The 13,649-nt window shown below is 39.8% G+C and overlaps 1 protein-coding gene across 1 annotated transcript in view; it reads right to left on the reverse strand.

Annotated features, from left to right (window-relative positions):
- The window catches only part of clmpb (CXADR like membrane protein b), a 91,495-nt gene extending 78,623 nt beyond the window's left edge, over positions 1-12,872 (reverse strand). Inside the window, exon 1 of the mRNA XM_084717195.1 lies at positions 12,471-12,872. Within this exon, the coding sequence (XP_084573321.1) occupies positions 12,471-12,519 (49 nt within the window). The 5' untranslated portion in view covers positions 12,520-12,872. The remainder of the gene's footprint in view (positions 1-12,470) is intronic.
- Between the last annotated feature and the right edge of the window lie 777 nt (positions 12,873-13,649).

A 13,649-nucleotide genomic window follows, 5' to 3' on the forward strand; every position in this document is an offset into this window, starting at 1 on the left:
TTTTCACTCACGACTGCACCGTTCATACACTGAAAGCATCCCCGTCCCCATCCAGCAACCGCAGAAAGACAATTTCATTCTGTGTGTGACAGTTTGGACAACAACGCCAAACCATGACAGGCATCTTGAATGCAGTCGTAAGCCTCTGTCTGTCTCCTCACCAGAGACATGGTGATCTCTAAGTCGGGACTGACAAACGGCATGATGGGCTAGGCTAAACAAGTGTGCACTGAAGAGAAATTCAGATGATAACTAAAACAAATGGAGGAAACATGCCGTTATCTTCACTGAATGAGCTCCGAGTTATGATTGGAAAGTTGTTGCCGGTCTCTGTGGTACTCTCCATTACTGTAGTGAGTGTACACAGCCATATGAGCACCAATAACCAGGAACTGCAGAGAGTGTTTATGTATGAGTGTTGATCCTGCAGTAAGAAGCACAAGCACACTCCAGGTTCACCTTATGTCCATGCAAAGCTAGTGCCCTCCTCCATGGAGGAAAATATAGATCCTTGAAAGATGTAACATCCATACTGTAGATACTTCAGGCTGTGGATTACACCACCCTTACTGCTGGGCACTTTAAGATGGGGGCTACATTAAAAAAAATGTACAGCCACACATCTGCATGGGCAGTATAGCGTAAAGGCTCCATTTCATCAACAAGTCGAGTCTAACGAGTCGGAAAAAACAAAGGTGGTGGTGCCATCTGTTCTCAACCACTTTGCTGGGAAAGGGGAAAAGAAGTGGGAGGACAAGAGGGGAAAAAAAAAAACCTTTTTCAGCACTGGCAGTATAAACTGACCACAGCCGGAGCGCCTCAATGAGCGACGTTATCTCCTGTGGAAACAAACTTCTCAACCTTTCTGTCTGATAAAGGGCTCTGCGCTCTTTAATATGAAATACTGAGGGGAGAGCTGTAGTGCAATCAGTAACATTACATACTTAATTTGTGGACAACTTAGCAATTGATCAATGATATTCAGTTCTGCTGCGCTATGAGAGACCAAATGGCTGGCATTGTGGTTGGATAATTAAACCATCCATCACGCAGCATCCACTGCAAGAGAGCAGGACCAGCAACCCAAGACTGGACCTAAGTTATTGCATTTTACAGTTCCTAATGAATGGCAATTTCATGAGTTAAGGTTTTGATGACCAAGGACATCATCCCAGTAAAGAATTAATCAGCAGAAATGCATATCTTACAGAGCTTTAAAGGTCATATCCAAAGTTTTGTTACAGTCAATAAAAAGATTAAGCCCACTGTTTAAAGTGTTAGTCTGGATTACTTGAAGTGGGGTTGTATAAAATACTTATAGACAGTCAATAGGTTAGCAACAGCCGATGCTGGTCAGCACGCCCCCCGTTAGGTGAAGCAGAGAGGGGAACCAGCATGGAAGCTAAGCAATGAACTGCTGTTGACGGGGGTAGAAACACATTTTAGATACGTGTATGCTATATTTAGAATATTTTCCCTGTTTTATTTTTCCGTCGAGCAGCCATCTCTGACGGGAAGCCAAGCCAAATATGTCTTGCTCCAAAACAACCAAACTCCATTGGTGAAATCTGTAATTTTGCCTTACATAACATGGCAGTTGCTGGTCTACTGCTGTTTCGATGTCTTAATTTGTTTGTAATCTTGTGTGATTTGGGCATTTTAAAAGGATAGCTCGGATTCCTCAAAGTCACACAATATTGCAAGCAAACTAACATATTGCAGCAGTGCTAGACCAGCAACTCCCATGTTATGCAAGGCAAAAATACAAATCAAATTTCACCAATTGAGTTTGGTTGTTTTGGAGAAAGTAATATTTGGCTTATATAACAGCAGTTTCTCATCACAAAAGGCTGTCCAAAGGCAGTTAAGCAGCAAAAATATTACAAATATACTGTATGCTTAAACTGATATTAATTTTTTTAGGTGGATCTAAAAACCCTGACCCTGTCTCTAGCAGTTCACTGCCTAACGTCTGTGCTGGTGCCCCTGTCTGCTTCTACTAACTGGGGATGTGCCAACTGCCATCTACTGTAGGTAATATACTGACTGTGAATAAGTACCTCTTACAACCCCATGTCAAATAATCTGAACTATCCCTTTAAACAGTGAGCTTAATCTCTTTATTGAAATGGCTGTCTGACTGCAAAGTAAAGTGGTGAAAATCTCCATTTTTTTTGAAAGTGGTTAAAAATACCTTTTGCGGCTGACCCTGTCCACAGCAGTACATTGCTTAGATTCTGTGTTTTCCAAACTGGGGGCATGCCGACTGGGATCTACTGTAGGTAATACACTGACTGTGGATAAGTACCTCATACAACCCCACTTCAACTCATCTGAACTATCCCTTTTAAGTTACTGAATGATCAACTTTTTTAGTCTCTGACCAAAAGAAAACCCTTTTCATTCTCGTCCTCAGTATAGATCTAAACTGGACAGGTGGCTGAGACCTGACTTCAGATATCATGCACTGAGAGTGGAGGAGATCCTCCAGATGGTGTTCAGGTCTTGTGCAGGTAACCGCTTTGTCTTTCACCACTCTAATCAATGGCCACTGAATTCCCTGCCTTCCAAACACCATCCATCTTTGGGTCTTTCCAGGCTGCTCGGTGACGACCAAAAGCGGCTGAAGATAAATGTTTAAAGGGCAGAAGGGCCTCTGCTGATTAAAGCCACTAACGCTTTAGGGAAGACTGGCAAGCAAAAGAGGAAATGAAGTGAGACAATGGAGCATGCGGGTTCAAAACACCTAATGGAGTGTCCTGCTTGCTGGGCTAATAAACTGTTTCAAATTGAAAGGAACAGCAGGCGTCTAAATAGAGCGACGTGGAACATTTCCTCCTGTTCATTCAGTCAGCTCCCGATTGGAAAAGAGGGAGTGGAGGGGAGGAAAAAAACCTTGTCTGGCTTGCCATTGTTTGGTGCAGCGCAAGTTGCTTTTCTTCATCTGCAATCAATTCTGGGGATTGAATTACAGCTGAAAGTCACGTAGAGTGAAAGAAAAGTCTTTGTTTTTGCCATCGGCACTACACTGGAATGCATAAAATAAATGTACATTTAAGAATTTTTTCCTGTCTGCGTGAAAAATCCTGTTTTAAGATTTATGGGGAGGACACCGTGTGGCCGCAGTCTGGCTGTGAGCTGTATTCTCGTGCTGATTCTCATCTCAGCAGCATGACGCTGTTTGAATGTCCAAATTGATATTTGGACATGATAATCAATAATCACAGTGTGAGATGAGGCACTGCACAGGTTGGGGTCTGACAGGTACACCCCATGGCCAATTAAAGTGCTAAGTGACTAGTAAGAAATGATCAATTATTGGCAGACAGTTGACTGTGGTTTTGACAATATGTCACTCAGTGAAAATGTCAGTTAGTCCAGCCTTGTCCTGCAGCAAAAACATCAAACTGTTCAAGGTCCCCTCTGCTGAGCTAAGAGAATGATTTCATTTCATCTCAATGTGATGTGCAATAATCATGATCAGGTTTGGTCAACTGCTGCTTTGGATTTGGTCAGCAACAAAACAAATGTTAGACACTTCCAAAAAGGTCCACCTAAAAAAAAACCTTTATCACTTTAGGGGATGCTTTATTTAGAATGTCAGAATGTTTTACTGCTTTTGTTTGCCACCAGGCTGTTTTTTTTGTTACGTGAAGTTACAAAAGTATAGCTGTCTCTCAACCAACCAAACTTCACTGGCAAAATCGGTAAGTTTACCTTTCAGAAAACGAGAGTTAGTGGTCTACCGCTGCCTTGACCTGTTATTTTATTGTTATTTTTGTGTGACTTCTGTGTTTTAAAAGGAAAGTTCAGATTAACTTAAGTCACACAATAACACAAACAAACTAACAGATCAAGGCAGCAGTAGACCAGCAACCTGTGTTATATGAGGCAAAATGACTGATGTTTGCTTGGAGAGCACTATATTTGGCTTATATAATGATGGTTTCCTGTTGAAAAGGCTGTCTGACCGTAAGGTAAATTGGTGAAAATATTGTGGGACTACCGAAAATATTCTAAATGCTGCTGTACATAGCAGTTCCATGCCGGTACCATTCTGTGCCCCTCAGAAAATAATATCAGATAATCCAGACTATCCCTTTAACAGCCTCCCAGGTGTCAGTGGAATCTTTGAAGAGACACACAGGCCTGACTGCTACTGTAACAGCCAATGTCACCCCTGTGCTGCTCATTGGGTGTAAATGTTTTATCACTAGTTTGCTTTCTCTTCCTTTGTGTCATTGATGTAAGCACTATGCTAAGCTGCTTGAAAGTGAAAGACACCTCAGCAATAGGGATTTTGGTTTTTGAGCTGTTTATTTTCCTGCACAGTTGGATCGCGCAGCTGCACCGAAAACAGATATACCTGGTTTCAGAGACAGAGAACATAGATCAAAAGCATGTTCTGCTTAGAGAAGACAAGCATGCCAGCTTTATTCCGCACTGCCAGTTTTCACTATGGCAGAAAGCACTTGAAAGCACCACATCGGAGCTGGGAGCTCTGAGATGATAGCATCTCAGCCCCTTCCACTGATAAACAAATCATTTCAAATTGTATTTTTGTAAGTTATATGAATTTTGATCACCTTTGCTCTTGCAGCTGAAGAGCACTCAGTTGCTGATAGATGGAATCCTATTTCAAGCAATGTCAATAACTGCAAAGAATTAATATCAAGACAGACCTTTAGTGGGGCAAATCAATGGGAGACAATTCTGTGCTCCACCTCTCCAACAGCATCAGCGTTTATCTCAGCATTTTGCTCACTCTTTGATCTCCTCGCTGCTTACATAAAACAATCATAGACCTTGATTAAATTTTTTTTATGCACACAAGCAGCAAATCACTGCACATTTTCTAAGAAAATAGAAAGCTGTAATTGCGCTTGCTCCATTGACTTTCATGGTTATTCACTCCTGCAAATAAGGCAGAAATCCTCTCTTTGGGGGAAATGGCCGTGGCTGTAGAGATTACAGGGAACTAGGGGCCAACATTTTTGTGTCATAATCACCCGAGGTTTTAAAGGGCTACCTATTTTAGTTTTGGAGCAGGTGATCTTAATTGGTCTGAATTTTACATGTTTCTGCACAATTAAAATAAAGTTAAAATGGATTGAGGCTCCACATTTAGGCACTTATGGTAACATTTGCTATTAAAATGGAAAAAAAATATGCAGGCCTGCAAATAACAATTACTTTCTTTATTGAAATATCTATGGATCTTTTTACAACTTGATTTTCACAGAGTCCATGAGTACTTGTTCACATCATCTGCTTTGTCTGACCAACATTAATGCTTGCAGAATTTGACTTGACATCTTAACAAATTAACAATGATATAAACAGCAGCAAAAAGTAACAAATCCTCACAGTAAGGAGCTGGACACAGATAATGTCTGACATCTGTGCTTATTAAATGACTTAAAGGTCCAATGTGTAAGATTAACAGGGATTTATTTGCAGAATATGGCAGAAATGGCATATAACTTTATATTCAAATAAGAATTTCTGTGTTGTTGTAACCTTGGAATGAGCTGTTTATATCAACAGACGGTGTGGCCCCTCTTCCACAGAGGACACTATGTTGCACCATGTTTCAACCAAACACTGGCTCAAGATATGGCATGTGTGTATGATGTATGCCTACAGCCATAGACTTCGCCATGCTGTAGGCTGCGCCATTGCTATGATTCCTCGCACCTTCACCTCTGGCAAACCAATCACTGCTGGTTGACATTAAACACACCATGACCAGTACACCACAGCAGGAATGTCACCACAGACCAGGTATACTGTAAAATACACAGAGATTTACCTAGAAATAGCCTGTCAAATTGTTGTTTTACTACGCAACGCAACACAACTACAGGGAGCTTTCATATTTTGTTAATTCTGGAGATCCCTGTCAACAAAAACAGGAATGTTTCCACTGTAATAACCAGAAAATATAATGTCAAAACTAACATTATCGAAATAAAAATCTCCTGCTTCCTTTTAATAGTAGTACAACTCACTGTAACTTTGCCTGAGAAAATGTAAACACAAGCTTGTTTCATCTTATTTCAAGGAGACTTCAACCTGGTGGCAGCCATTAAGAATATAGAAACAACCGGTCTTGTTGCGGATTGTCTAGTTTGCTTATGTAGGTCATGTGGAGGCATCAGTATTAAATTGAGACTGTTTCATAACCAGTTAAAACCCCTGGTAGTATCATTCTTCTCATCTAACTCTCACCATTAAGTAAATAAGCATTGTTTTTTTCCAAAAATGACAAACTTTTTTGTTTTCCTTATGCCAATCTAATGATTAAAGCTTTAGTTCTAATCAATGTTTGGCTGGTTATGGGCAACTATAACTAACCCCATCTGAGTATATTGATTGTGAAATTGCCAGACTACAAGTTGAAGAAAGACGTCTTGCCCGGAATGTCCGTGTGGCAATATTAAAAAGTAATTGGAGTGCTGTCTTCATCTTTTTTATTATTAATGACATTAAGGATACAGCTCTCAGTCTTCAAGGTCTAATCATGAGTTGAGTGTGTTGTATCTTATTTTGTCTTATTAAGTTTTGATCAATAAAATCATCTGGTTCATCTCTCGTATAAAACAGCAGGCATCTGCAGAGAATGCCTTGAATGGCTTGTGTACGGCAGTGGAGCACACCAGTGCAGTGTAATGTCATGTGTAGATTGTGCATGTGGCTCCAGTTAATGTGGATGTGAGCCTCTCCAGAACATCTGTCAAAGATTAGCAGTAAAGTGAAATAGGCAGTTCCTGTTCATACGTTCCAAAATAATCTGGCAGTAATTTTCCCAGTGAAGGATGAAAAGGGGGAGGGTTTATAGGTCAGAAACACTACACAAACCCAGCTCTGTCTAGGCCTGTGTCTAGTGTTTTACAAGATGCAAGTGACAAAAGGTCCATATGGAATAATGGAATGGAAATTATGGGCGTGTTAGAAACACAGCAGGAAAAAAAGATGAAGAAACTGTCAAACAAAGAAACTGCAGATGAATTCAGGACAGAATACGTTCATTCCACCAGTGTGACCTTTATTTTTACCATGGATGTCTATAAAAATACAGCCAGCCCTCGACCCTCGACTAGTAGGAATAAAAGCACTTACAGCACAAAGCAGGCATACCTTCACCTACAAACACTCTCATCCGAGCATGGCATCCAGCGTGCTGCGACAGAATAGAGAGACCTCCTGACTAAAAGCAGCACAATCAATGAAACATGAAGAATCCCTCAGGTACAAAAAAAAGGACGGCTTGTTATTCAGGGTAGCACACTGTCATTCAGAGGCCGTGCACATCAGGGGGAAAGTGCTTGGAAGGCAAATCAGTGTTTGTTAATGATATGGGTCAATTGTTTTGAGGACGGCTGGACCTCTGTACTCATCTGTAGGCCTCTCGAGTCACCCTCGGTCGAGGTTTTGTATTCCACAGCGCTCTGCCCTTGCTGAGAAATTCAGATTTGCCATTTTCGCTTTGAGTAATACAATCCTTTCCTGATGGAAATCTGTTTACACTTTGTTCTGCATGTCAAATCGCTGACATTGTAGGTGGAAGGGAAGTCATTTAACTGTCTGGAGCAATGCACTGCTGGGTGTTTGCTATTTTCCCCTCAACACCTGCATCTTTACTGTACTGTACATCCTACAGCCTAAATGCAATACCCACTGGATATTGATTCCCAAGCACATGTATGTATTGTGATGCTTTGCATGTCAACTATTAAAGCTGTAATAAATAACATTTCTGCTTTAAAATGTTTAAAAACATGAGACGTTTGGCTGAGTTGTGCACTTAGATTGACCCAAATGTTTCCAGGAAGAAGATGAAGAATTTGCTGGTTGCTACAACTTCCAGGCGAACACTGGATACAGTGGATACATCCAAAAATTTTCATTGATACCAGTATTAGAAAATTACTATGATACTGTGATACTACAATACTGTCTAAAATGGACCATCTATGTGCCAATCCAATATCGTATACTGAAAGATTGTGTCCTATGGCACGCATTCAAGATTATTCAAAAAATAACAACATAGTCTCTATATTTGAAATGCATTGTAATCATATATGTAATTTGTATTGGGCAATACACAAAGTTTGGAATCATTATTGTTAATTAAAAATAGCATCAGAACATCTCTAATTTTATGGACTAAACAACTAATCAATTAATCAAGAAGGTGATCAACAGACCTTTCAGTGATGAAAATAGCTGTGAGTTGCAGCCCCACTTTGCATTGCCCCGCAGTCCGTAGGAGAAAATGTGCTGAAAGTGTTGATATGCCTGCATCATGCTCATCGAATTACCTCACTAACTTAATTAATTGCAGAAGCCAATTAAACTGAGACTGTGAGTCATTTAAAGGTTTTACAAAGTGAGATGAAGGTTAACTCACTGTGCAAGGCTCCACACCTCACTGACAAATACTTTAAATATCAGGCAAGTTAGAAGACATGTGCCAAATTCATCACAGGGTCTCAAAAAAACATATTTTCAATGCTGAACACATACATAGGGGATGCCACATGATAACGGCGAAGAATAATGTGTGCCAAAAGAAGATCAAAAGGAAGCCTTAATGTATGGTAACTAGACGTCAAATATCGAAATGTCTCTGGCTTTGTAAGAATGTCAGAAGTCTGTGGCTGGGTGTGTGTGGGAGTGTGATTCAGGCGCAAACACATCAAGATGTCACTTCATAACCTCTGGCTCAGGAGGCTCCTGTCATCTTCACATTTCAGAGATCCTCTGCCTACCCCGGCAGACATGCTAAATATAGAATGGGGACAGAATTTCTGTTTGGAGCCACTGCTCTCTTTATCTACATCTAACACTAGCATGCATATCCAGGCGCTGCCATCTTCTCACTGGTGTACACATGTATGCATGCATGTACACACACACGCATCAGCACACACACACACACACACGCACTAATGTTAAGACCCTATATGATCACTCCCACTGCACTGTCTTATAGACTGATGCTCAAAGGAACACCAAGTGAGGGTGCTGCAGAGGTTTGGACCTCATATAAAAGCTGCTCATTCTTTCCAATTACATTTCTGTCAAGTGACTTACACTGTGTTATTACTTCGTGGACAGTCATTTTCAAATTCCCTCATTCAGAATCATTTAATCCTGGCACAAGGACAGATAGGCAATCCATCACTAGTCTCCTTTACCTGGCCGGATCTACCACGCTGTCACTACGTTACTATGTTTGACCTTGTTCCGTTTCTTACTTTGTATCAGCAGAGTTACAGCGGGGAGCTACGCAACTCTGTGGCAATTAATTGTGCTACTTATCTGTAATGTGAACAGTGGATATTACATCTCCAACACATATTAAATTAAGGATGTCTCAGGACTTGCAAGACCAAAGCCAAATAAAAAGGAAATGAGCCCCTATTAATGACTATTGATTCTTTTATAATAAAACAGCCACTTCCTCTCTTTACTTGGCCTTGGTGTTGATCTTGAATTAATACAGGCTATAACTTTAGGAAAATGTCCTTCAGTCTGGCACAGCGGAGCCCGAAATGCTACATATCCCCCCTGGTCAGAGGAAAAGCTCTTTTGGCTGACTGGCAGATACTTTTTTCTCATATGAGAGACATATGACCCATGTTGCGACTATGCTGGATGTTCACCCCAGTTATATCATTTGTAGTGTAATACAACAGCTGATGACAGAAACCTCCAAATGTATAAAACTCTGATACAATATTAGACCTATAAAGTCTCTGATCACACTGCATAAAACACAACGAGCATTGCCGTCAACTTCAGCTATGTTATGGTTTGATCTTAATAACCCAAGTAAAAACGGAGATTTGGTATTTAAATTTTATTAATTTGATAATTTATATGTTTTTGGTGTTTTTTTCTTGGTACAATATGCTGATTCAACACGTCAAAGTCAAAACATAACTGTCTGGTTATATAGGTGATGTTTTGCTAAAACAATGGCATGGTAAACATTTTATAATGTATATGTATGTGTATGTTTATAATATATAAAAGAACATTTAAAAACAGGCCAAACAGTACTCAATACTTCTTTCAATAGCACAGCAAAAAGGAAAAGTTTTTAATATTTCTTTTTCTTTTTTTAAATTTTACAGTCTGCACACATTGCTGATACAGAGAAAGTCCTTGAACACCGTCTGGTTTTGCTGCTGCAAGACAAATTTCATGCAGGACAATAAAAACCGAATGGATCTGAGGTTTTGAATGAGCATACTTTGTTTCATAGCTGTGGTACGTGCTGTACTATAATTAACAGATATTGTATTGTTTTAAACGTGTGTTATGGAAAGTGTATTGAAATATTGATACTTTTGACAACCTTAATGCGTTGGTATGTGGTGTCCACTGCCGAGTCAGCTCCTTTAGTTAAAGCGCAGCATCAGTGATCATCACCGCTGAGCACATACTGTGATTTCAGTGGTTAACCAGTCATCGTGTATGTAGGTCTCCATCCTGTCTCCATCCTTACATTTTCTGTGGTGCTTATCTTATTCAGGGGTCAAGGAGGGTTGGAGCCTTTCCCAGAATGCACTGGACAAGGAGCATGGCACTCTCCTGAGAGGTATTGTTTGTACTGTGCTGTTTCTTAACATCTACCTGCTCAGATGAAAATTAGCTACATCTATTGCTAACTCTGACTGAACAATTGTCTTGCTCATGGACCGGATTAAATAAACTAAAACTCAAAAGAAATCATGGTTAACTTAACAAGTTAACAGCAAACGCAACTGTCAATTAGTGCATAGATAGCTGCTAATAAATGCATAATAAAGTATGTAGATATCTTAATAAAGCTACAACAACAGCTTGGTATTTAACGATGACATAATAAATAAGATGGTTAAACATAATAAATGTGTGAATTGCTATCATAAAAAAATATAAGAAACTCATAAGGTTGGTATTTACGTTCTTAAGCATCAGTGCTTATAAACATCTTATAAATAAATGTCAGTCAATAGGGGCTGGTATCCCTGTAACAGAGTTTGGACCCTCCTGTGTCCCCCATCCGAACAAAGTGTTTGCAATGATAATACAATTATTGCTTTCTTGCAATTATGATAAAGTTATTTCTTTACATGATGATATAATGATATAATAAAATTGCACAGCTTGAATAATGCCCCTTTCTTTGTCACCTTTGTCATGGGTCAAATATAACAAAACAACTGGCCCCAGCATGGGCCCCCAAGTGAAATTGGTCTAGAGCTGCCTCTGACATCAAACATAAGCAAAATAAAACCAGCTGTAAGTCTAAACTAATGGAATGAAACCAGTAAACACAAGCGATCAAGTCTTTTCATTCTCTCCAGACTGCAACAAGCATCACGTAGGCTAAACAGCACGACTTCTGGACTCAAACCGAAGCATTACCCCTCATACAGTATGTCCACTATCAACCACTCTTACTTTAACTCAGGGGGTTCCAAACTTTTTCATACCATATTCACAGCCACTTCAGACTCCAGGCTCCCTGTTGCATAAAGCTGGTTTATCCTCAGTTATACCCTGCTAAGGAAATTCCACTGCGTGTCATCACCTGCAGTGGGGAGTGTGAAACCTCTTACTGGAAGTCATTTTTACACTGTCTCACATACAGCAACCTATCAGCAAAGTCACAGTGGAATTAAACAATCCCTCATCTGGCTCTGAACCTGCAGGCCCTCAGTAATATAGTAGTCACAAGAGCAGTATTAGTATTAGTATCAGCAGTAGAGGTGATAGATACAAAGGAAGCTTTCAGTTATGATTACAAGAAACACACATTTTCAATTAAGTTCTGTTTCAAGCTGATTTAGATCAACATTCTTAAAATGACATTCAAGTGAGGTAAAATTGGGCCAAATAGTAAGAAACATATAGAAAATATCTAACCTTAATGGTTGCTGTGTGTGCTACATTTAGGGTTTTATGCCTTTGTCAAACAATGGTAAAAATCGTTTTGTTTATCTGCAGCAGGCCTGTTTCTGAAGATTAAGTGTCAACAGATGCATTTACAGGGTCAATAAATCTGGAATACAGATTTAAAAGGAGGGGTCAGGTGAACTTTTATCCCCTTTATTTCCCCCCCTTTTTCAGAACTCCCCCTTGTAAAATCGAGGTTGACTTCTGCATTTTTTTTTTAGCTATGCGTAAATATAAATAGCAATATGCAAAAGCAAGGGTGACGATAGGAAATAAAAAAAAAAAATAAATATATTCTGACATCATTCTAAATCGAGGCTTAAAATATTTGCCACATCTGTTGTTAAGGACGCGTCAAACAATAAAAATGTGTATTAAATAAAATGATTGCAAATATAAGAACGCCAGACATCAATGTCCACATCGCCAGTGACAATTTGTCAGACGAACACGTCGCACTGCTTCTTTTTAAATTAATGAATTCTCTTTTAAAGGAATGGGAAGTGACTTACCCAGAAACAAAGAGCGAAATATTGCAGACATCACGGCTGGAAATCCCATATGCAAACGGAGCTGGAAACAATGCGCTCAGACTGCCTTCAAACGCATTCGGCTGACCTGTGAGTGCGGGCACAACGCAGCGGCACCATCGGCGGGTTGAGGAGCGAAATCACACAGAATAAATCTTCATTGAGCATATGAGTCCAAGGACATCATATGTTTGCACACACCCGACATATCTAAGCCTCCCAAAGAGAAGAAGAAGAAGAAGAAACGTGGCTCTTTCTCTTCATCGTCATTTTCATCGCAGGGCTACTTGGCGTCAAATCAAAGTTCCCTGGCTGTCTGGCTCTGGCGTGGGACGTGTTGTCTCAGGGTCCCCTCTGTCTCCACCTCAGCAGTCTCTCCTCCTTTCCTCCTCCGCTGCACAAAATGTAAGAGGGGAGGAGGAGGAGGAGGAGGACGAGGAGGAGGAGGAGGAGGAGGAGGGCGAATAGGTGGATGATGAGGGGATGCTGAAGGATGGAGACCTCTAGAGTCTGAAGTTCTCTTACACAGCCCGAGCATCCTGCAACAGACACGAACAGGCTGGTCGAGAGGGTGTCAGTCCTCCTGTTAGGTGTTACAGACACGAATCCTTTGATATCAGTGGGATCAAAGTGAACTTTAATGGAAATGGTGCTATAAGCAAATAATCCTCAGTCCTATAATATAGAGCTGCAAATATAATTCATAGTGAATCAAATATTTTATACAACATTTTCACACATTTGTTAATTTAACTAAAATATTTATATATGGATAGTGTTACCTCAAGGTATTTTGCAATCTTAATATATCATAATATTGGTTAACATACAACATTTTATATGGTTTAACACAATTTCAGTGCTTTCTAGGACTGAAATAATTAGTTAATTAGCAGAAAATTAAGTAGAAATGATCTTTTATTATTTCTGTGACTTTATTGTCAGCAATGTGGAAAACTGTCTTTGGTTTCATCTCAAACAACACGAGTTATAAGTAAGACAATTAGACAATGTTACAAAAACAAATTTGGAGAGTCTTCAGCTTGACCACAGTCAACATAGATTACAAACAGGACAACAGTAAAAAAAACAAAACAAAAATAGAGCTTAGAGTTCAGTCAATTCAAATGCAGTTTATTAAGCCTATTGCTATGCTGAAAT

The sequence above is a fragment of the Lutjanus erythropterus genome, chromosome 4, assembly GCF_056507025.1.
Source record: "Lutjanus erythropterus isolate fLutEry1 chromosome 4, fLutEry1.hap2, whole genome shotgun sequence".
NCBI classification, from domain to species: Eukaryota; Metazoa; Chordata; class Actinopteri; order Lutjaniformes; family Lutjanidae; genus Lutjanus; species Lutjanus erythropterus.